General features: G+C 35.7%; 1 protein-coding gene across 5 annotated transcripts in view; it reads left to right on the forward strand.

The window, feature by feature from the left end:
• Positions 1-166: 166 nt before the first annotated feature.
• The window catches only part of KIF20B (kinesin family member 20B), a 60792-nt gene continuing 35347 nt past the window's right edge, over positions 167-25611 (forward strand). For 2 of the 5 annotated variants that reach the window (XM_014547492.1, XM_014547493.1), the window contains exons 1-18: positions 1882-1931; positions 2300-2475; positions 7427-7513; positions 7608-7724; positions 8451-8589; positions 9146-9330; positions 11611-11647; positions 12092-12319; positions 13705-13816; positions 14665-14736; positions 15370-15516; positions 16382-16544; positions 17095-17382; positions 19469-19608; positions 19901-20039; positions 21275-21383; positions 22917-22969; positions 24910-25029. In XM_014547492.1, coding sequence (XP_014402978.1) covers positions 2329-2475; positions 7427-7513; positions 7608-7724; positions 8451-8589; positions 9146-9330; positions 11611-11647; positions 12092-12319; positions 13705-13816; positions 14665-14736; positions 15370-15516; positions 16382-16544; positions 17095-17382; positions 19469-19608; positions 19901-20039; positions 21275-21383; positions 22917-22969; positions 24910-25029 — 2283 coding nt within the window. In that variant the 5' untranslated portion in view covers positions 1882-1931; positions 2300-2328. Of the gene's footprint in view, positions 264-1543; positions 1674-1881; positions 1932-2299; positions 2476-7426; positions 7514-7607; positions 7725-8450; positions 8590-9145; positions 9331-11610; positions 11648-12091; positions 12320-13704; positions 13817-14664; positions 14737-15369; positions 15517-16381; positions 16545-17094; positions 17383-19468; positions 19609-19900; positions 20040-21154; positions 21384-22916; positions 22970-24909; positions 25030-25611 lie in introns of those variants that run through there. The other 3 variants (XM_014547490.1, XM_014547489.1, XM_014547491.1) reach the window with 3 other exon arrangements.

The following is a 25611-nucleotide window of genomic DNA, read 5'->3' on the forward strand; positions in this document are numbered from 1 at the left end:
CTCCGCTGGCCGGCCCCCCACCAGCTCCTCCGCCCATTGGTCGTCCGGCGTTCGGAGGCCCGCCCCCATATTTGAAAGCGTCTTCCGGGGGCGGGTGGAAGACTGCGACGCGTCCCGGCGTCATTCTAAGAGCCCCGCCCACTCCCAGCATTCAGTGCGGCGCCCTGGCCGCCATCGTTTGAATTTGAAAACACATTTCGCCGTGGTGCTCGCAGGTCGAGGGGGCCAGGCCGCGCTTCCTCGCCGGTGAGGCGCTGGCCCAGGTGAGGGTGCGAAGAAGGAGGGGGGCGCCTGCGCACACGCCAGGCCCGACGCGGAGGAACGGCTCTGGCGATCAGAGCACCCGCTTAGGAGGCTCGGTACGCCCCTGAGCGGACGCTCGGGAACTGGGTGCGCGATGGAGGGTTGCGCCTGAGTACCAGGGTTTAAATTTCGTCCCCCCCTCTTGTTAGCTGAATGACGCAAGGTGACGTATTTAATCTTTCTGGGCCTCCGTCTCCTTATTGTTAAGTGGGGGTAATAATAATAGTACCTACTCTTCAGGTTCTTGTGAAGGTAAAGTGACATAGGTGAAGTTGTTAGAAACAGGGCCGGTATATCGTAGGCACTAAGTGTTTGCAGGCATTAATATTTTCATTGTTGCCGCTGTTGTCGAGGCGTGGGCCTCTATTGCCAACCCCTTTTTCCTGGGTCAGCGAGGTGAGCACTTTGCGTGGCATGTGACGTGCCCTCTTTGGCGGGGGTGGGGGAGGCCCTGTCGCGGTCCCCTCTGCACTTGTTTTCAGGCCGGTGCCTGGGGCTTGTCCTTTTGGGCTTTGCGGTGCCGAGCGGAAGGGGGTGTGTGCGGCGAGTTGCAGTGATTGCTGCCTGTCATCCGCCAGGTTAGAAAGTTTCGGTTTCCCCGATCACATTCCACCTCCTGCCCCCGAGATTCCTGCCTGCCATGATTCTCTAATAATATTCCTTGCCGAAGGACTAGTTAACGGAGTTCCTGGCCTGAAGTTATCCTTGCTTAACGTGATCACATTCAGGTTTGTTTTTGTTTATAAAACAAGGCAGCGCTCCGGTGGCGTGGTTGAGCGTCGACCTGTGAGCCGGGAGGTCGCAGTTCGATTCCGGATCAGGGCACATGGGATGCGCAAAGCAGTTAGGCTCTCATGGCTAGAAATAAGCTTATGGAGCTATGTAAAAAGAAGATGGATGGGTAGAAATTTTGAGGCTGGCACCTCATTGGGTTTTTGCACTAACGTGCCTGGCCTGCTATGTGGATCAGTGGACAGGGACCATATTTGATTCATTGATATATCACCTCTGGGTGCCCAGGACTGTTTTCCTGAGCCGGAACCATAGTTTGGGAGTCCCTGACCTGGATATTTCATAATGTTGTCAAAAGAACAGCAGGGAGCTCTCTTTTTACTCTGGTATTATGCACCCAGTAGATTCTCGGTAAATGCTTGAATGTTAATATTTTTTTCAGTTAAGGTTATCCCTGATTATAAGTTTAGTGACTTGATGTTTCATTTAGTTGTAATAGTTTACTGACGCATGGAATGATGCATTGACTGATGTGTCTGGTACTGTTTTGAATATGTCCACATACTTTATTTCCACATACTTTATTTCCATTTTCATTTGCATTATTTGGAAGAATTCAGTTGAAACGAATTGTCCAGGTAACTAAGTTGAATGCCTAAATGCCAAAACGTTACAAAGTCTGTAAGTAACGTTCTTTAGAAGACACTAAATAACTAAAATAACTCAAGGTTCTAATATACGCCACCCTTACTATTTGATTTCTGAGAGGATTTCAGGCAGAAATAGAAATGTTTTATACTGTCTGACCTTTACTAATGAAATCTCCTTGGATGAATTTATCCATAGGTGGATCATATGAATAATAGTTGAAGGCTGTTGTATTTGATTCAGAATCTGTAAGTAATTTGGTCTTTTGTCTTTTCCATGGGTCTTCATGTTATAGAGCAGGGGTGGGAAACCTTTTTTCTGCCAAAGGCCATTTGGATATTTACAACATCATTGGAGGGCCATCCGAAATTATCAGCTTAAAAATAAGCCTGCTATATTTGGTCAAACACTTAATTAACTCACCCCTAGTACCTTGGCAGAGCCAGACCAAATGATTTCAGGGGCCTTATATGGCCTGCAAGCTGGACGATCCCCACCCCTGTTATAGATGAAGCATTTAATGTTTTCCTTCTCTGGAAATGTAGTTATATGGGGGAAGTATGGGCTGGACTCAGACTTTTTAAACTCCATAGTCTTAAATGGTGCTTTATTACAGATGCCTAAAGAAGTTGTTATTCTTGCAGAATGGAATCTAATGTAAATAAGGATGGGGTGCCTAGACCATCTTATGTTTTTAGTGCTGACCCAATTGCAAGGCCTTCGGAAATAAATGTTGAAAGCATTAAGCTGGATCTCTCTCGTGAATTTTCCTTAGTTGCTTCAAGCACTGAGGTAAGTACAAGAAAAATATTATGTTATCATAATTGAGTGGAAATATATGTGGTGCACACAAACTTGCAAACAGGTACGACTAGAGCAGACGTTGTGGTTTAGGGCAACCTTCTAAAGAGGACCAAAGTTTTGCCATCTTAAGATGAGCCTTTTGGAATATTGATTTTAAGTTGGTTATTAAAAAACAATGACTCAGAAAGAATCTTGAACCTCCCCCTTTCTTGCCTAAGGTAATTTGGATGGAAAGGCCTGCTTCAGGAGGGGAATCTTAGCAAGTTTACCTTAAGGATTTTCACCTTAGCCTAATTTGAATTAAGTATGGTGGATAGGAAAGATCCAAGCTAGACCCTTCCATGTTTCTGGGTTACTTGGCAGGTATTTGTTTGCTTGATTCCCCTTCAGAATCCCTGCCCCTCACCCCTTTCTTCTTTTTCCATGATGGCATATAAGCTTGAATTGCCCTGTGCTCTTTGGGATTTTCATATTATTATGGACCTTCAAATGTATATACGTATAATAGGCTTTGGACAGTTTCAACTGTCAGTCTGTCTTTGTTAATTTGATTTTTAGCCCAGCTAGCTGGGAAGAAAATTATTTTTTTTAGCCCTCACACTTCTTATCTCAGTAATTTTTTCACAATGCCTTAAATATAGAACAGTTACTTTTTTTAGTAATAGGTCCACTATGCTCCTAGGAATTGCAGGCCTTACTTTAATAAAAATTACAGGTTTTTAAAAGTTAAAATAATTCAGTAGTGTTTAAAAAATAAAAGTCCTACTTACTACCACTGTAATGTTTGGTTTGTGTCTTTGTAGACTTTTTGAGTCAGTCCATTTATATTCTATTTGTTACCTTTCAGACTGTTAATTTTGATGCTTTAGAGAGATGTACTAACCCGTTCTGGGTAGTATGGGTATAGACTATCAAGAATGATGGAAGGGAAAGGGGCATATAGGAACATAGATAAATGAACAATGCTTATTTAATACTATCATATGTCAGGTTCTTTCACTTTGACTCATCCTATATAATAAAAGGCTAATGTGCAAATCGACCAAAGGACAGAATGACTGGTCGCTATGACGCACACTGACCACCAAGGGGCAGATGCTCAATGCAGGAGCTGCCCCCTGGTGGTCAGTGAGCTCCCACAGGGGGAGCCCCACTCAGCCAGAAGGATGTCTGACTGCCAGCTTAGGCCCAACATCCCCTGAGGGCTCCCGGACTTGGAGAGGGCGCAGGCCAGGCCGAGAGACCCACCCCCACCCCCCGTGCCTGAATTTTGTGCACCGTGCCTCTAGTTTAATCATAAAGAAAGAAAGGAGAAAAGGTAAGAAGGGACACATGTTTCTTGGTTTATAATGAAGTCATACATTATGTAGTTTTTTGTGTGGCCTTTTACTTAACACAAGGGTCAATAAACAATGGCCTTTTCTTGTGTGTGTATTGCCTGTATTTGTAGTACTCACAAGCTAAGGATGGTTTTTACACTTTTAAATGGTTGAAGAAAAATCACAAAAAGAATGTTTTCTGATGTGAAAATTATGTGAAATTTAAACTTCACTGTCTATAAATAAATAGCCATACTCATTTATTTATTTTCTAGGTCTGTTTTGCACTATAGTAGCAGAGTCGAGTAGTTGTGGCCATCATAATAGGGCCTGTAGAGCCAAAAATATTAACTATCTGGCTCATTACAGAAAAAAATTTGCTGACCCCTCACTTAGCATGGTGTGTTTGAGACTCATCATGCATCATGTATCAGTAGCTTGTTAGTTTTTATTGCTAAGTAGTAGTCCATTGTGCAGATATGCCACATATCTTTCCATTTACAATTCGATGCACTTTGGATGGTTTCCAGTTGGGGCCCTTACAAATAATGCTGTTGTGAACATTCATGTGGAAGCCTTTCTGTGAACTTATGCTTTCTTTTCTTTTGGTTAAATACCTAGGAATATAAGTACATATTTAACTTCATAAGAAAGTGCTAAATTGTTTTCCAAAGTGGCTCTACCAGTAGCAGCAGTACAGGTTTCAGCTTCTCCAACTTCTTTGCCATCGCTTGGTAATTTAAAAAAAAAATACATTTTTATTGATTTCAGAGAGGGAGAGAGATATAAACATCAATAATGAGAACCATTGATTGGCTGCCTCCTGCAAGCCCCCTACTGGAGATGGAGCCTGCAACCTGGGCATGTGCCCCGATCAGGAATCGAACTGTGGACTCCTGGTTCATAGGTCGATGCTCAACCATTGAGCCGCACCAGCAGGGCAACGCTTGGTAATTTTGTGAGTGTGTAATAGTACTTTATTATGGTTCTATTTTGCATTTCCCTAATGAGCACTTTTCAAGTATTTGTTGGTCATCTCTGTACCTTCTTTTGCAAAATGTTTCTTCAAGTCATTTCCACATTTAAAAATTAGGTTGTTTGTCTTATATCTGAGAGAATTTTACATATATATTGTGTATACATATCCTTTGTCAGATTAATGGTGTCTTCATTAGCAGAGGTTTATTTTCATCTAATAATGGTTCTAAATTTTGTTTTAATTGTTATATTTTGTTATCTATCTAGTTTTTTTTATGATAGCACTTTTTATTTTATTTTTTATTTTTTTGTTAATCCTCACCTGAGGACACCTTTCCATTGATATTTAGAGAGTGGAAAGGAGGATGGAGAGACAGAGAGAGAGAGAGAAAGAGAAACATTGATGTGAGAGAGACACATAAATTGGTTGCCCCCTGCATGTGCCCCAACCAGGGATGGTGATCAAGACTGCAACCGGGTTTTAGGCCCTTGACCAGAATTGAATCCAGGACCCTTCAGTTTTCAGGCCCACGCTCTATCCACTGAGCCAAACCAGCTAGGGCTTGAACTAGTTTTTGTGTATAGTTGATATAGAGGTTCAGGCTGGATTATTTATTTATTTTAACTTCCATTTATTTAATTATTTCAGCATTATTTTTTCCTGTTAATTGTTTTAAGTGCCTTTATTGACAATCAAATGACTATGTGTGGATCTATTTCTGGATTATTCTCTTCAATTGACCTATTTGTCTATCCTTACAGCTATACTTCACTATCTATTTTTGTAGTTTTATAATAATTCTTTTTTTTTTAATCCTTACCTGAGGAGTGAGGATATTTTTTCCATTGATTTTCAGAGAGTGGAAGGGAGTGGATTGAGGGAGAGGGAGAGAGAGAGAGATAGGAGAGAGAGAGAAAAAAACATCAACTGTTTATGTTGGTACTGAACCTGCAACTGAGGTATGTGCCCTTGACCAGGAGTTGAACCCACAACCCTATGGTCTATAAGCTGAGGCTCTAAGCACTGAGCAACCCACTGCAAGTGTTTTTTTTTTTTTTTAATTGATTTCAGAGAGAAAGGGAGAGGGAGAGAGAAATAGAAACATCAATGATGAGAGAGAATCACTGATCTGCTGCCTCCCTCATGACCCCCACTGGTGATCGAGCCTGCAACCAGGGCATGTGCCTCTGACCAGAATTGAACCAGGGACCTTTTAGTCCACAGGCTGAGGCTCTAACCACTGAGAAAAACCATCTAGGGCAGTGGTTCTCAACCTTCTGGCCCTTTAAATACAGTTCCTCATCTTGTGACCCAACCATAAAATTATTTTCGTTGCTACTTCATAACTGTAATGTTGCTACTGTTATGAATCGTAATGTAAATATCTGATATGCAGGATGGTCTTAGGCAACCCCTGTGAAAGGGTCATTCGACCGCCAAATGGGTCGCGACCCACAGGTTGAGAACCGCTGATCTAGGGCATTTTTGACATATGCATATATTCATAAGACCATCACTACAATCAAATAGTGAATATCTCTATTACCCCTAAAAGTTTTCTTGCACTTCCTTCCAATTCCTTCCTCATACCATACATCCAAGTTACTACTGATTAGTGTTCTGTCTACATCAGCGATTCTCAACCTGTGGGTCACGACCCCTTTGGGGGTCGAATGACCCTTTCACAGGGGGCGCCTAAGACCATCGGCAAACTCATAAATAATTAATATTGTTTTTGTGATTAATCACTATGCTTTACTTATGTTCAATTTGTAACAATGAAAATACATCCTGCATATCAGATATTTACATTACGATTCATAACAGTAGCAAAATTACAGTTATGAAGTAGCAACGAAAATAATTTTATGGTAGGGGGTCACCACAACATGAGGAACTGTATTAAAGGGTCGAGGCATTAGGAAGGTTGAGAACCACTGGTCTACATATTAGTTTGTGCTTTCTAGAATTTTATATAAATGGAATCAAAGTTATGTGCTCTTTTATTTTTTGGTTGGGTTCTGGTTTCATTCTCTTAGCATAATTATTTTGAGTTTCATGCATATTGTGTGTAAAAGAAAGTGTCCATGGTATGGATATTCCACAATTTGTTTATCCATTCACTTGCTGTTTACGTTGTTTGGCTGTTGAACAAAGCTCCTGTGTACTTTTGTGTACAAACCTTTGTATGGACATAATAATTGCATTTTAAAAATGAGGTAGGCTCATTTCTTCCCTGAAGGAAACAGTAAAGAGGATGCTATATAGCAGAAATATTCTAAATTCATGATGGAATTGAGCATTTGGTTTGATAGGGGATTCTGGTTATTTGTGATTTATTCTAGAGTTCTGTGTTTTAGACTCTGTTATTAGTAAGAAAGGTTAGGATTTTATGGAAAAAATGGCTTGTTGTAAACTTCAAGCATAAATATAGAAGGTAGAGGAAGTTTTGCAGTATTGTTTTTTTTAAGATTTGATTTTTGTATATATAAAATGGTCAAAAATGAGAATCATTGTCTGCTTAGAGATTTTGTATAATCTCAGATTGATTGTTATATAACAGTCACTTTAAAGAAGGATAATCTCTGAAGAGTCACGTTTTGTATTTTTTAAATACGATTATTTTGTTCTTCATTTATAGGCAAACAGTTTGGAATCCAAAGATTATCTTCAGGTTTGTCTTCGAATAAGACCATTCACACAGTCAGAAAAAGAACATGAGTCTGAGGTTTGTGTTGCATTATATCTTCATTAAATGGGCAAAATATAATTGTTTTTATTATTGTTTTTATTGTGGGATTATTTTTATTTGTTTGTTCTAGGGCTGTGTGTATATGCTGGACTCACAGACTGTTCTGCTGAAAGATCCTCAAAGTATCCTTGCTCGGTTAAGTGAGAAAAGCTCTGGGCAGGTGGCACAGAAATTCAGTTTTTCTAAGGTAAATACTCATATGAATCTGAAAATTTTTCTTTTTTAAAAATATTTTTATTGATTTCAGAGAGGGAGAGAGAGAGAGAGAAACATCAATGATGAGAGAGAATCATGAATTGGCTGCCCGGGAATCAAACCCAGGACCCTTCAGTCTGCAGGCCGATGCTCTATCCACTGAGCCAAACCGGCTAGGGCTGAAGGCAAAGATACTTGTCTTAGGTTAAATTGCTACATATTTGTATATAATTAGCTATATTTATCTTCTGCTTATGGAACTTAGATCTTAGGCACTAGTATTTTTTTCTCAAGGGTAGGACTCAAATTCCAGGTCTGTAAATTTATATGTGAATAAATCACAGTTTAGTTTTTATAATAAATTTTTCTTAAAAAAATTTTTTTCCCGTCCCCCCGCCCTCCCCCCCAATTCAGATGAAAACTTGTTCGGTTGGGTCAGAATTTTATCTTGAAAACTTCATCAGAGTAGGTAAACTATCAAGTTTACTTGTGAGAGTTAGGGATATGGCACCTATTTTAAGGATGAATCATAAAATGATTTAACATTTTTAAACATGAGAGATTTACAAAAAGAAATAAATTTAAACATTTATCTCTTTTTTGGGGGGTTCTATTTCTCCTCTTCAGGATTTTCATATACACGGAGGTAGGGTAGAACTCATTGTGAATATTAACTTGAATTTTCTAAAAAGATTTGTTTTTAAAAATGCTTATTTAGGTTTTTGGTCCAGAAACTACACAGAAGGAATTCTTCCAGGGTTGCATTATGGAGCCAGTAAAAGACTTTTTGAAAGGACAAAGTCGGCTGATTTTTACTTATGGGCTAACTAATTCAGGAAAAACATATACATTTCAAGGTAAATTGCTTTGTTGCTTTTTTTTGTTGTTAGAAAAAATGAAGTACTAATATCCACTCATAATACTTGCATGTAATTATGTTTCCATTACCTAGTACATTTGCTCCATTTTTAATAGTAATGAATAATTGAATGTATACTGCTGATGGCTTTTAATTCACATTGAGTTAAGTCATTTATGAAACTACTTTACCCATATGATAGAGAATTAGATAAAAATTCAGAAAAAACGATTGATGTGACATAGTGAATTGAGCATGGATAACCAGGGAACGACTTTGTTTCATTTTACTATTATACTTTGTGATTATGGGTGATTGCAAATCTATGGCATAATCTGAATGTGAAATTTCAGGTTTTGCATCAAAATAGTAATTGATAAAATGTCTATTATACAGTGAACCAAAGTGATAAACTGAGTAATTCTTCACCTTCTCTCACATTTGTCTTAGCTGTTTACTTTTGTCTATGGTGGTATAAAAGGAGCATTGGTAGTCCAGGGACGTTCTTGCTTTCTTAACTCTGAGGGAGTATAAAACAAAAATTCTTTTCACAGGCACAGAAGAAAATACTGGCATTCTGCCTCGAGCTTTGAGTGTATTATTTGATAGTCTTCAGGGAAGACTATATACAAAAATGAACCTTAAACCACATAGATCCAGAGAATATTTACGGTTATCACCAGACCAAGAGAAAAAAGAAATTGCTAGTAAAAGTGCATTGCTTCGGCAAGTGAAAGAGGTATGGAAGTATTTTAGTATGTAAATATATCAAAACCATGACCTATTTATAAGCTCTTTAGTTTGTTTCAGCCTATATTGGAATATTTATGGTGGTGGTAGTTGTCTTTTTGAGAAAAGTACTAAAAGCTTGTTTGAAGACATCTCTTCTTTTTCTATTTTGTACATACAGCAGAAATGTTTAAACAAAACAAATGTAAATGGTTCTGAAATCTTTCTTGGTTGTTGTAGAAACACATTGTACTTACTATGCAATGATTTAAAAAATGTTTTATTTGTAAAAGTAATATATAATATGAAAAAAAAGTGAAAATTTCTTATAATTTCATTTTTGAAGAAAAAAACTACCATTAACAGATTGGAAAGTATCCTTTATGATCTTTTTCTCTCTATTACAAAAATCTATAAACAGCTTTCTATACAGGGATGGGCAAAAGTAAGTTTACCGTTGGGAGTATGCGAAACAGAGTTTATTCTTGTATTAATTATTTTATTATTTATTTGTATTACAATGTTAAACTTACTTTGCATATATATATATATACACACAAAAAAAGTCATATATATGGTTGCATATATCTTTACAGGTAGGATATAGTCTTGTGTGAACAAAAATGAGATTTTACTATACATACTTTCTATAACTTGCTCATTTAATACATTTTAAGTCTCTTACTATCTTAATTCTTGTGTCTCTTACCTATTAGGTTATGTTTTGATCTCTTTTATTTTTTGTCTATTTCACCTCTGCCTTCTGAATTTTATATTTTCAGAAATTTATCTTATTATGATTATTAAAAATTACTGACAGCTTTTATAAATATTATCAAAATATGGTGGGGATTTTCTTTTTTAAGATATTTAGAAATCAGGGTGTCAAGGTAGTAAAAAGTTGTTGATTAGCCGAAACCGGTTTGGCTCAGTGGATAGAGCATCGGCCTGCGGACTGAACGGTCCCAGGTTCGATTCCGGTCAAGGGCATGTACCTGGGTTGCGGGCACATCCCCAGTAGGAGATGTGCAGGAGGCAGCTGATCGATGTTTCTCTCTCATCGATGTTTCTAACTCTCTATCTCTCTCCCTTCCTCTCTGTAAAAAATCAATAAAATATATATATATATATATATATAAAAGTTGTTGATTAGTGGAGTTCAGAGTTCATGATGATGGTCTGTGAAAGTAAAATAGTATATTAACAGAAATCATGGAGATGGTTAGGAAATTTCATAGATAATAGAGAAAATTAGTCATTCATAGTGAAAAAAATTTTCCTAAGTTATTTCTATTTAAAACAAAATAGGATTTTGCCTATAAAATTAAAAATGTTAAAAAATGAGTTGCTTTCATATACTGATTATAAAGTGTGTTTCTAGAAAGCAATTTGGCAATACTGTTCAGAGTGAGAACTTAAATTTTTTTTATTACTTCTACCAATTAAGACTTAGGTATATACCTAAGGAAATGATTAGCATAAAGAAGGAAAAAAATTAAGATGTCTTGTTACTTTTAATGACAAAGCTTTGTAAGTAGTCTAAATGTTCAATAATAGAATAATTAAGTCATAAAACATTCAGTTATGTGGCCACCAAATGTTTACAAATAAATTTAATTATAGAGATAAAAAACTTACAATGTAATAAGTATGGAGAAAATAATAGATGGGAATATATTGAAATATTAAGAATAATTGCCTCTGAGTGGCAGGGATTATATATGATGATGTCTTTTTTAATACTTGTATATAGTTTCCCAGATTTCTTTTGTGAGAATGTATTATTTAACTAGGAAAAAAGTACCTGGCCATCATGGCTCAGTGGTTGAATGTTGACCTTTGAACCAGGAGGTCACGGTTCAATTCCTGGTCAGGGCACATGGGTTGTGGGCTCAATCCTCAGTGTGGGGCGTGCAGGAGGCAGCTGATCAGTGATTCTCTCTCATCATTGATGTTTCTATCTCTCTCCCTCTCCCTTCTTCTCTGAAGTCAATAAAAATATATTTTAAAAAACCGAAAAAACTAGGAAAAAAGTTAATAGGTGGTTGGAGTGTTGTCCTGATATGCCAAGGTTTCGGGTGTGATCTCTGGTTAAGGTACATACAGGAAGCAACCAATGAATGCATAAATTTCTCTTTCTCTCAAATCAATAAAAAATATTAATAGACAGAGGTCATTGAGTGGATGAAAGGTGTTTGGTTGTTGACTTATTTGGATAGGTAATTAATATATTGGTTATTTAATCTTAGCTAAAATGTTTTTTAACTTCTAAAAATATCTTTCTTTTTAGGTTGTTATGCAAAATGACAGTTATGATACTCTTTATGGTAAGGTTTCTTTTGTCACCTTTAAAATGATTATATTACAAAGCTTTTAATTTTTGAAAAGCTTGTTATTTAATTCTTCAGTGACATAATAATACTTGGAAAATGGTACATAGCTATATGAAATGTCATTTACTATAAAGTTTATTTGGATTTAATATCACAGATACCCATTTCACTGGTTGTGACTTTCATGTTGAATTTAAATGTCCTTTACATTTACTTTCAGTTTAGACATTGGTATATTTTCAAAAAGAAAAGGGGAATCCAAACTTTGGTTAATACAAATATTAGTTACATCTGCTTTGATCCAAAACTTATTTAACATTGCTGGTCAAAAGATTTAAGGTACTTAGTTTTTGAAGTGTAGGATTCTTGATCTCTTCTGTTGTCTCATTTTTCAGTCAATTGCTTAATTTTGTGATTATTCTTCTTTGTTTTTTGTAGGAAGTTTAACAAACTCTTTGAATATTCCTGAGTTTGAAGAATCTATGAAAGATTGTGAACAAGCTAGCTTCAATATGGATAATAACATAAAATTTTCTCTGTGGGTTTCTTTCTTTGAGATTTATAATGAGTATATTTATGACTTGTTTGTTCCTGTGTCATCCAAGTTTCAGAAGAGAAAGATGCTACGCCTTTCCCAAGATGTAAAGGGCTATTCTTTTATAAAAGGTATACTAATGGGTACTTATTATTTTATTGTTCTGAAGTAGCTTTTTAGGGTTTGTTATTAGCTATATGAAAGCAAACTGGAAATTGAAAAATTTATTACCAATTATTAACATCAAGATAATAAGGGAAGTTTATGCTCTGCAAATATGTTTTAGTATGCTAATTAAACCTGAATACAAAGGGGTTTATTTTAGTAAGTATTGTGTTTATTTGAGTATCATTGATTGAATTTTGAAAAATGGGAAAAGCTATTGATATTCACATTATTCTGTTGCTTTGTAATAGTGTCCAAACTTTGGGGATTTGGAAATGTTTTTGTTCTTCTACAGTGATATCTTTCCAACCTTTTAAACCACTACTCACAGTAGGAGATGCATACATATTAATAATATATGTATACAATATATTTACAACTCAGAAGTTTTATTATACTTACCCTTACTACAAGGAATGCACTTTGATGTTTTCTATATCCTACTTCCATTTTTATAAAATGCTATTTATGAATATAAGTAAATTTGATTTTATGATTCATTAATGACTTCTAACACAGCTAGGTAGTCTTGTAGGTTTAATATGTACTGTGTTTTGTTTTTCTTTTTTCTTTTCCCTGGATGTCTAATTCTAAGGAATCTTACCCGTTTTATTTATTTATTTTTTACTTTTTATTTTTTATATATATTTTTATTGATTTCAGAGAGGAAGGGAGAAGGGAGAGAGAGATAGAAATACACGATGAGAGAGAATCATTGATCGACTGCCTCCTGCATGCCCTGCACTGGGGATCGAGCTAGCAACTGGGGCATGTGCCCTGACTGGGAATCAAACTGTGACCTCCTGATTTCTAGGTCAACGCTCAACCATTGAGCCAGGCTGGCCTGGCTCTTACTCGATTTTAATTTTCCCTTTGGGTGACTTTGTAAAATAAGATTTACTTTGCATGTCTGTATAACTTAAATACTGGAAAGTTATTTAAATGTCCTTTCTTTATATACCTCTTTTCTAATGGAGCCACCTAGGGCATGTTATTAAAAGAAAGATTTCATTATATGTCTTTGGGAAAAGAGATTACAAATCCTCAATGAGATTACATTGTACAACAAATACTGGGTTTTTTAATTGACTAGAGGCCCAGTGCACGAAATTCATACATGGGTAGGGTCCCTAGGCCTGGCTGGCGATCAGGGCCGATCGGGGCCTTCCAGCTGCTGGCTGCTGGCTGCTGGCTGCCGGCTGGGGCCTTCCTTCATTCCACGCCACCCCCTGGTGGTCAGCATATGTCATAGCGAGCAATCGGTCTCCCAGTCGAACTCCCAGGGGGACAATTTGCATATTAGGCTTTTACATATATAGATATAGATATGTGTCCTATTTATTTTTTAAAGATCTACAATGGATTCAAGTCTCTGATTCCAAAGAAGCATATAGACTTTTAAAACTAGGAATAAAGCACCAGAGTGTTGCCTTCACAAAAATGAACAATGCTTCTAGTAGGAGGTAAGGAGTAAATCCTATGGTGTAAGCCTGAGGCACCCAGGTTATGCTAATGTAAATGCAACTAACTTAAGTTTAAAGTGGGCAGTAGGTTTTCTGATATGTTAAATGAGTTCATAGGCATAAAAACTGTAAAGAGTGCTAAACACATAAGATTATCAGGACTATTTCTTATTTTGACAAAGCATTTACTATATTTTTACTCTTTCTTTATATGATTAAGCTTAATATGTGAAGAGCTGCCTATAATGGAGGACTTTGTGTCTTTTCCAGTTAACCCATGAACACAAACATACTGTTAAGAGAGAATCTCAAGGCATTAAAAATATGATATTTTGTTTGAAGGAATTGGAGGGTGAGAGACAAAAGGAAATACTTTTAAGTAATGACATTTAAAACATGTCTTTTCTTAAGTGTAAAAGAGCCTTGACCCCTTAGATAAGCCCGTATTTTGGCCAAATATATGCTTTGCTTTAGGTATATACTTAAAGAAGATTAGCTGTACATAATACTACTTTAACTAATAATATGATCTTTGTAAGCAAATTGAGACTTTATTATAAATGATTTACATTAGTAGAAGTTGGAATGTTAAGAGGAGAAGGTTCAAGGGATTTGGAGCTAAATGGAAGGTAAGATATTTGGTTTTAGACACACAGGTATATAAGTGGCATATAAGTGGCAGTGGAACACTGAATTAAAATACCTGCAAGCTAGTTGGGAAATGCAATGCTAGAGGTATGGCTAGTATTAGGGTATAAGTAGATGTTGATTTAGATGCTTGTTTCTCATATTCAGAATGCAGAAATTAAAATGGAATATAACACTTGATCTTTGTATATTTCTTTTAGTCACAGCATATTCACTATTAGAATATTGCAGATTGAAGATTCTGAAACGCCTCGTGTATTGCGAGTCAGTGAGTAAGTTGAGCATTTTTGAAATTGTAATTATAAATATACTGGAGGCCCAGCGCACGATTAAATAGTGCGCGTGTAGGGTCCCCTAGGTCTAGCCTGCTATCAGGGCCATGTCCGCCGCCTGCCTCGCACGCTCTGCGGATGCTGCTGGCGCTTCCACGACGCTCTGGGGATGCTGCTGGCACACCCTGATCCTCCGCTGATGCTGCCGGTGCCCCAGGGGGAGGAGAGGAGGTGGTAGCGGGGAGGGCCTGAGAGGTGCTCCAGCACCTCCTGGTGACCGGTTATTTGGTTGTTTTGGCGTCACTACCACAGGCCTTTTATGCTATAGATGTATATACATATATATATATTTAAATATATATTTAAGGTATTTTTTTATTGATTTCATGGAGGAAGGGAGAGGGAGAAAGAGGTAGAAACATCAATGATGAGAATCATTGATTGGCTGCCTTCTGCATGGCCCCACTAAGGATCGAGCCCGCAACCCCAGCATGTGCCCTTCACCAGAATCGAACTTGGAACCCTCAGTCCAGAGGCTGACACTCTATCCACTGAGCCAAATCAGCTAGGGCTGTAATTATTTTTAATTGTTTTGAAGAACTTTTAAAGTTTGTTTTGTTTGTGTTTATTCAGATTGTCTTTATGTGATCTTGCTGGTTCAGAACGAAGTATGAAGACCCAGAATGAAGGTGAAAGGTTGAGAGAGACTGGGAACATCAACACGTCTTTATTGACTCTGGGAAAATGTATTAATGTTTTGAAGAACAGTGAAAAGTCAAAGTAAGTGTTGCTGAAAGTGTTATTAGCATATTAAGTGTTATATTTAAACTTTCAACTTCACTAGTTTTAGAAAGTTGTTCTTAACCTGTATGACTACATATAGATTATGATTAAAATACTCAGAGATTGCCCTGGCCTGTGTGGCTCCATTGGTGGGAGCATTGTCCTGTGCACTAAAGGGGGTGGGTCGGATCGCTGTCCCGGCATATGCCCAGATTGTGGGTTGGATAGCTGGTTGAGGTGTGTGCGGGAGATGGCTGGCCAATGTTTCTCTCTCACATCATTTCTCTCCTCCTCTCTAATATAAAAAATAAAATACTTGGAGATCTTGGGCTAAAAAAATTATAGAAATAAAAAAGCATCAATTCATGCCAGTGACTCCTCAAGTAACCACAATTTTTTTCATACTAAATATGTATCAATAGACATTTTGCACAGTACGCTTCTCTAAAATCATTTTATTCTTACTAGTGCATTGTATTATTCTAGATGTGATAGGTTTCTGTATTAATTAATCTTTTAGGCTGAGTAACTTCTAAATCAGCATTCATTATTTTGATCTAATCAAGGTGTTTCATGGCATATATTTATAATTGCTCTATATTAAAGAACACAATGCAGTGTTGTGTGGTTTTTTGTTTTGTATTTTAACATTTTACCCTAATGGGTTGTTTTTATGAGTAGTATTATTATTAATAGTAATTTAAAGAAAACAACATAAACAGAAAATGTTACACATAAAACTAATCACTAGCCTAGAATTAAGTCCATTATAGTTAGGTTGTCTATTTCTCTGTAAAATTTATCAGCATCCTGATTTAATGGGATTTGCTTTAACTTAAAATTATTTGAATTTTTTCCGTAGGTTTCAGCAGCATGTGCCTTTCCGGGAAAGTAAACTGACCCACTATTTTCAAAGTTTTTTTCATGGTAAAGGGAAAATATGTATGATTGTCAACATCAGCCAGTGTTGTTTTGCCTATGATGAAACACTCAATGTGTTGAAGTTCTCAGCCATTGCACAAAAAGTAAATATATTCATACTTCTATAGAACCTATTAAACCTCTTATTAGAATATTAATGATTTTTTTCTTAGGCTAGATAATTATTTTGCACTTATAACTGTAAACCTAAGAAATAATTGAAAATTAAAAATGTAAATGTTTGACCAAGTAGGAGGATGTGGGTGAAAATAAAAAAGTAACTCCTGCTAGGATTAAAATGACCTCAATAGTAAGTGTTAACTTAATCATAGGCACCTTTTACAAACTATGAGCACTGTTCTTGGAATGAATTGTCGGCTTTTCCATTCCGTTTCATTTAGTGACTCATTGGGTAGCTTCCTGCTAGGAATAGTACTAACAACCTAGTAAATTTACTTATAGTGTACATGTGTAATTAGCTTTTTTGTTATCAGAATGTTCATTTAAGGATGCTAATTCCTTCTTGAATATTTGTTTGTGTAGGTCTTATTTTAAACACTCTAGTTGTCATTTTACTTAATATTTATAAAATTATTTTTTAGTGGTCGGTTCTTGCCTTTTCTGTTTTAAATGTCACATTGGATATTTTAACAGGTTTGTGTTCCAGACACTTTAAATTCCTCTCAAGAGAAATCACTTGGACCTCTCAAATCTTCTCAAGATATGCCATCAGACAATAATTCAGATAATAAAATATTAAATGTAAAAAGATCTACGATTTCTTGGGAAAGTAGTCTGGAAGATCTGGTGGAAGATGAAGATTTGGTTGAGGATCTAGAAGTAGCTGAAGGAAACAAAAATGTGGAGACTGAACTTACTGATGAAGAGCTAGATAAAACATTAGAGGAAGACAAGGCTTCCATTAGCCATGAGGAGAAGAGAGTATGTATTAAGAACTTAAACTTCTAAGCTTGGCTTATTATTATTCTGAAGTTAGAGTCAATAATACTTAAGGCTCCCTCCTAATTTTTTCCAGTAGCACACTAAATTTTTGTATCTCAACTTTATATTTTGAAAAATTTCAAAACTACAAGAAGACTAGTACAATGACTACCCATTTACACTTCACCTGGATTTGCCATTTGTTAACATTTTACTATATTTACTTTAATTCTTTTTCTAAGAGTATTTGAATGCACATTTTTTTTCTCTGTAACATTTGAAAGCAAGATTCAGACATAATGATACCTTATATGTACTTCAGCATATATTTCTTAAGAACATGGATATTTTTTTTATGATGAGAGACCATTTTCATACCTAAGCAATTTAATACTGCTATAATAGTATAATCAATCTATTATATTGTCCACATTGAGATTTCTCCAGCGGTTCCAATATGTCTTTTATAGCCACTTTGTATTTTTAATTATTCTAATATAATATAGCATAGATATTTTTAAAAAGTTGAGCTCAATTTAGAATACCCCCAATCTGGATTTGTCTGATTATTTCCTCATGATCCGGTTTGATACTTTGGGCAAATCTGTTATATAGGTGAAGTTGTGAAATTTCCATTGCATCGCATCAGGAGACATGTGATGTTTGATTTCCCCATTCTTGGTGATGCTAATTTTTTTAGTACATTTTATTTGATTTCAGAGAGGAAGGGAGAGGGAGAAAGACAGAGAAACATCAATGATGAGGGAGAATCATTGATCAGCTGCCTACTGCACGTCCCCTATTCGGGATCGAACCCATATCCCTGGCATGTGTCCTTGACCAGAATCGAACCTGGGACCCTTCAGTCAGCAGGCCAACACTAGCCACTGAACCAAACCACCTAGGGCAGTGATTGCGAACCTATGACACGCGTGTCAGAAGTGACATGCGAACTCATTTTTTTGGTTGATTTTTCTTTGTTAAATGGCATTTAAATATATAAAATAAATCAAAAATATAAGTCTTTGTTTTACTATGGTTGCAAATATCAAAAAATTTCTATATGTGACACAGCACCAGAGTTAAGTTAGGGTTTTTCAAAATGCTGACATGCCGAGCTCAAAAGGTTCGCCATCACTGACCTAGGGCATGATACTAAGTTTTGCTCACTTGCTTAAGGTACCGTGTTTCAGATCTCTTCATTGTAGAAGCATGTCATCTGTGACATGCACACTTTGAAACCGTGAGCATACCTTGTTCCCCAGTATCTTTTTACGCAATGATTTTAGCGTACTCCTTCCAACTTCTACTTTGCAGTCTTAAGTACAGATGCTCAAAATGTCTACCTAGTATCAATTATTCTATTCAAAAACCTGAATTACTTGATTCTCTTATATTTATGGTAAATAAGGTTTATCTTTAATAGCCTTTGTCCAAATACAGTAACCTGTGTTCATGGGTGTGCTTTAATGGTGTTAACACATCTCACATCATAGTACTTTTTTGGGGTGTAGAAGTCCAAGTAGATGGACAATATAATGTGTTAAATACTCGTTTTAATAATTTACTTCAGTGTCCTTGAAAGTCATCCTTGCACCTATTTTGGAATTGGGAATGAAGACTGCAGATGCTACTGGTTCCAGTTTCTCTGGTCACTATGTGATTGGACCTCACTTGTCTTGAGTTTCTGTAATGTAGTATTTCCCTGTGATAAAAGAAGCCATTAATAGTCTTATTTTAGTTTGTAGTAATTTATTATTATTGTTGTTATTATTATTATTTTCAGAGAGAGAAAGGAGAGAAGAGATAGAAACATCAATGATGAGAATCATTGATTGGCCTCCTCCTGCATGCCCTCTATTGGGGATTGAGCCCGCAACCCAGGCATGTTCCTAATATTTGAAGCATCCCACTTGATTTTTCAAATACTGAATCTGCAAAGAAATAATTTCCAGTGTGAATATGATTACTGCTAAAAGGATGCATAATCATAATTGACTACATGAAAAGAGTTTTATTTTAAACACTTGGACAATATTTCTCTTGGGATATATTTTACTAGAATTTTAATATTTATATGTTTTAGAAACTGTTGGACTTAATAGAAGACTTGAAAACAAAGCTAATAAATGAAAAGAAAGAAAAATTAACATTGGAATTTAGAATTCGTGAAGAAGTTACACAGGAGTTTACTCAATATTTGGCTCAACGGGAAGCTGACTTTAAGTAAGTTATTTCTTCCATGTCCTGGTAAAAATTGAGAATTTTATTCACTTGTTTAATTTTTTATTTTTATTTTCATTTTTTTTTACTAATTTTATATTAGGTGGCTTCTGAATTCTCACCTTTATAGTTTTGAAAAATAGCTGTTACTAAACTCCATGATGATTCTGAATTACACATGAATAATTACTTAAATCTGCTTTTAATTTATAATGTCTTTAATCTTAGAAATTTAAAACAAAAACACAAAGTAGGGCTTTTTGGTTTTTCAATGGAATTCATTTGTGTTATGCAGGGAAACACTCCTTCAGGAACGAGAGATATCAGAAGAAAATGCCGAATGTCGTTTGGCTATCTTCAAGGATTTGGTTGGTAAAACTGACACTCAAGAAGAACCAGTAAATCAAGATTGTGCCATGAAAGTTGAAGCCAAAGTATGTTAACTGAAATATTAAAGTATTGAGGATTTTGGTACCAGGATTTAGTGTACCACATCAATGATGTGAAACATTAGTATAGTTTAGAATTAAAAACTTACTGTATAGCTTTTTAAAATTAAATATTCTTTGTTAGAAATATAAGGACACATCGTTTAACTATAGCTGTTGGAGTTGAAAAATTTGTATATCTGTTATATTTATATCTCATTTTGGTGTTGCTTATAGGTAGGTAGGTTCCTTTTTGTCTGATTATGGGGTACCCCTCAGATTTGTCTTAAACTGAAAGAATTTTAAAGTTATACAGAGCCTAATGGTTCATTTACTTACTGCTCTGATTAAAACAAAAACATTTATGTATAAAAAGGATTGCTCTTGCTAGCCAGCCAACCATTCCTTACTATTTGAAGAAAACATTATTCTTTTCTGCTGTTTCCACTGAAGCTGAAATTGATCACATCCCTTTGGGGTTTTTGTTGTTGTTGTTGTTATTTTATTTTTTATTGATGATTTTAGAGACAGGAAGGAGGAGAGAGAGAAAAACATCGATCTGAGAGAGAAACATTGATCGGCTGCCTCATGCGCCTGAGCTGAAATTGAACCCACCATCTTTTGGTGTACGGGACGATGTTCCAACTGAGCCACCCAGCTAGGGCTTGTTTTATTTAATTACTCAATCTGGGGGCTTGTGTTCATGATGTCCAGGCTTTTGCTGTCAAAGCAGCATTATGTCTCCCTGACATGGTTTGGGTCTTGGTCTAAGCTGGGAAAATGGAGCTTTGTGTTCTCAGTTGTCCCACAAAACCTGTAAGACTCATTGTGTAACTGAAAGTACACCTGACCTAGATAATCATAATTGTTCTGTAATGACTTACCACAGTTTGCAACATTGTTTGAATGGGGATCTGTGTCTCATATTCCATAAGACAGAAAATGAATAATAGAATACAACTTTTTCATAATTGGAGATACCTGATATAATTTATTTAAAAAAATTTCAAGTTGTTAATTCTTTTGTTATATTTTTTAAACTGTCTAATAAATCAGATGGTATCTCACTGTAAGAGTGAAAGCCACTGTTAACATAGGCATGTGGTTTTTGCTATTTTTAGGAAGCACATACTTACTTAGGAATTGAAGATATTATTGATTCTCTTCAAGATGATGTCACTGATATTAAGAAACAGGCTGAAATAGCTCACTTATATATTACATCTCTTGCTGACCCCCAGGAAGCTATTGCTTGTTTAGAAATAAAGTATAATCAAGTTAAAGCTGAATTAGCTAAAACTAAAGAAGAATTAATCAAAACCCAGGAAGAGTTAAAAAAGAGAGAAAATGGTAAGTAGATGTATTTTACTCTTAATTTGGATGATATAAATGCATAAAAAGACAACTGGTTAATATAAGAGATTTTTTTGTTTTTAAATCCTTACTGGATGACATGTTTATTGATTTTAGAGAGAGAAGAAGAGAAAGAGAGAGAAACAAAAACATCAATGTGAGAGAGAAACATTGATCAGTTGCCTTCCATATGCGCCCCAACCAGGATTGAACTTGAAGTCTAGGTATTGCCTGGACCAGAAACTGAACCCACAGCCTTTTTGGTGTCCGGGATGACGTTCCAACCAACCAAGCCACCCAGCTGGGACAGTATAAGAGATTTAGGCAACTTATTTACCATTGTGACCAGAAAATTATGTGATTTGGGTAACATAGGTAATATTTTAACTTTTTTATGGCTTTATAATAATTTACTATTAAATTTATTTTTGCTTTTATTTGCTTTTAGACTAATATTAGAAAATAGACTTCTTAAAATAAAAGAACTAAGTATTAGCTTCATCAGCAAATTAAGAAATCTCATGGCAAGTTGTAAAGTTGTAAATGTGTTCTTTATTCTTTATGAACTCTTCTGTATTTTTATTTTTTTATTGATTTCAGAGAGGAACGGAGAGGGAGAGAGTGATAGAAATATCAATGATGAGAGAGAATCATTGATCAGCTGCCTCCTACATGCCCCACATTGGGGACTGAGCCTAAAACCCTGGGCTGACCGGAATCGAACCTGGGACCTTTCTGTCCACAGGCTGACGCTCTATCCACTGAGCAAAACGAGCCAGGGCAACTCTTCTGTATTCTTAATGAACTCATACAGTAGTAGATTCTACTCTTGGCTTGCAAGTTTGGGATAGAGTGACTCCTCTGAATGGTCTTAAGAAGTCTATGTGATGCTTCATTCTAGTTCTGATCATCATATCTGGGTTTTAAGAGCATTAGTTAGATGAAATACTCTGCTCTTTCCCCTGAAACAAGATTGTAGAAAATAGCAGGTAAGCCCGGCCAGTGTGGCTCAGTTGGTTGAGTGCTATCCCATGAACCATGAGGTTGTGGGTTTGATTCCTGGTCAGGGCATATGCCTGGGTTTTGGGCTTGAAGCAGCTGATCCAGGTTTCTCTCTCATATATGTTTCTGTCTCTCCCTTTTCCTTCCTCTCTCTGAAATCAATAAAAACATATTTAAAAAAAAAAAAGAAAGAATGGAAATAGCAGGTAAGTTGTGCTTCTACATTATAAAACAGTCCAGAAAGGAACTAGCTTCTTGTCTTCTCTGAAGTTATGCCAGAAATTTTTTACTATTTAGCATATGTCATTCATTTTTATTCTGAGTGTTTAAAGTAGCTTTTCCAGAAACATTATCCTCTGGTGATAGAATTAATAGCTGAATGCTGTGCTTCTGGTGCTTTCAAAATCCTTTTTTCTAAATATAACACTAGTTGAAGTGTCTACTGTAACAGCTTCTGTTTTGTGATTATTCAGTGATAATTTTTTTTTAGGTGCTTAATTGTTTGTTCAATAATTTTATTTTTTACAGAATCAGAAATTAACTTGAATTCATTGGTTCAAGAGCTTGAGAAATCTAATGAGGTAATACTTTAAGCTTTATTTTTATCTTGATAAGAAACTTGATAAGTAATTGAAGGGACATGAATTATAACAAGGTACATTTATTTTAAACATAAAATAATAAATTAATTGATCGAAGAAATTGAAAAATATGTGTCTTCACCTTCATACCCCTTTTCAGCGATGGCCACTGGGAAGCTTCTTCAGACCTTCCAGAAAATATTTACTTATCTATATAGAACACATACACACGTACATACACCTGTTAAAAAGTTTATACTAGCCAAACCGGTTTTGCTCAGTGGATAGAGCGTCGGCCTGCGGACTGAAGGGTCCCAGGTTCGATTCCGGTCAAGGGCATGTACCTGGGTTGCGGGCACATCCCCAGTAGGGAGCGTGCAGGAGGCAGCTGATCGATCTCTCTCATCGATGTTTCTAACTCTCTGTCCCTCTCCCTTCTTCTCTATAAAAAAATGAATAAAATATTTAAAAAAAAAAAGTTTATACTAAAGGGATTGTTGTTCCGTGTCTTCCCTTAAAAGTTGTCTTGGACATATCTGTGTCATTTTTTTTCAAGCTAGGTGCATGGTGATGATTTAAACTGTTTATTTTGTCTGAAATTACTGAGTGTTTTAAATTATGGGATATGGCGCAGGTGGTGTGGCTCAGTGGTTGAGCAACCTATGAATCAGGAGGTCTCAGTTCAATTCCCAGTCAGGGAACATGCCTGGGTTGTGGGCTCGATCTCCAGTTTGGGGCATGCGGGAGGCAGCCGATCAATGCTTCTTTCTAATCATTGATGTTTCTATTGCTCTCTTCCTCTCCCTTCCTCTCTGAAATCAATAAAAGTATATTTTAAAAAAAACAACTATAGGATATGGCCTGAGCAGTGTGCAGCATTGGAATTCTGAAGATCTCTGGCACCTTTAGATCAGATAACCATTCCAAATGGTTGTGTATATTTTTGACATTGATAGATCTAAATATGAAATTACAAGTATACATGGAGGTGAAGTTAATTTAGAGCTCTAAAGTTACTATGTTTCCTGACCTTCTCTGGCATGAGTCTTCTTATTTTAACTTACATTCATCCTATTGAAGAACTAAATATTTTAGGATATGACCAGATATAGATAACTCAGGGTCTTCGTATCTAATATCTATATTTAAAGAAGTAACCACAATAATGTAGCAGAAGACATTATAGCTACTGTTTAGACAACAACTAAACTTTTATTTTTCTAGCTATAAAAATAATAGATGCTAGTTCTAAAAATTTAGTTATATTGAACTATGCAAGATAGAAAATAAAAAAGGTCCCCCGTAATCTTTCTCCTAAATTACAAAAAAGAGAGAATACCAATAAGTTCGTTGGTATCTCTTTTAGACTTGTGCTTTACATATATTCATTTAAATCTCAAAAGAACTTTATGATATAGATACTGTTATTTTTTATTTTTACAGAGACATTAAATAACTTACCCAGGGTCCCCCCACTAGAAGGTAGAGAAACTAGGATACAAACCCAGAGAGTCTGATTACAGATTCCTCTTACCTAGTAGGCTATATTCTTTCCTTTGTTTTTATAAACACTTTATTTTCATTTATTTATTTATCTTTAGAGAGAGAGGAAGGGAGAGAAAGAAACATCGATATGAGAGAGATATATCAATTGGTTGCCTCCCATACACACAGCTTGGGATTGAACCCACAACCTATATATGTGCTCTGACTGAGAATCGAAACTATGACTGGTGCATGGAATAAACCTCCAACTAACTGAGCCATATGGGCCAAGGCTAAACATATTATGTTTGAAACAAAAATAAGGTCATGCTGTACATAGTGTGTGGTCTTTGGTATTTTTGCTCAGTCTTTAAATTTGAAGGAATTCTAAAACTGCATTGTATTTTATCCTAAAATATATTTGCTAACCATTGCTATTTTTCTTCTTTTCAAAGAAAATAATTATTCAGAATCAAAGAATTCAAGAGTTGCAAGATTTAGTTAATCAAAAAGAGGATACTATTAACAACTTTGAGAACCTAAAATTTCATGTGGAAGACACATTTAAAAGCAGTGTAAGAATTTTACTTTATTCTTCTGCATTATAGATTACATTAAGAAGTATGTTTTGGTTGAGACTAAAATAATTTAAAATAGCTTAAATAAGCTAATTTTCTAAGAATGTTTAATTGTTTATTCTGGTTTTGAATTCAATTTACTATTGTGAAAATCTTAATTTTTTGAGTACTTCAAAGAGGGCATTTGGCCTCTTTGAACATAAGTAGAAGAAAATGAGATGAGAAGAATTTGTAGTCCTTGCAGGTCTAAGCCTCAGCTAGTTGGAAGGGGCCTTTGGGGTAATAGGAACTTCGATATGCTTAGATATCCAGAGAGCATAAAGATCCCGATCTCTTTTCTATAACCTATCTGTATCTATATATAGAACCATACATGAAATGGTTTGGTTATTTACCACATACTTTTGCTCTAATCACTTGATTTGAATTTTGAGTCTTCTGTTTGTTTTGGTGAAGGAAAACAAGAAAAAAAAAAGCCAGAAATATCATTTTGGTGACTACAACTTCAAAGAAAATTGTTGGAAATTTAACAAGGAATAACGTTTATTTATTTATTTATTTATTTATTTATTTTTTAAT

This window comes from Myotis brandtii, unplaced genomic scaffold (assembly GCF_000412655.1).
Source record: "Myotis brandtii unplaced genomic scaffold, ASM41265v1 scaffold475, whole genome shotgun sequence".
Taxonomy (NCBI): domain Eukaryota; kingdom Metazoa; phylum Chordata; class Mammalia; order Chiroptera; family Vespertilionidae; genus Myotis; species Myotis brandtii.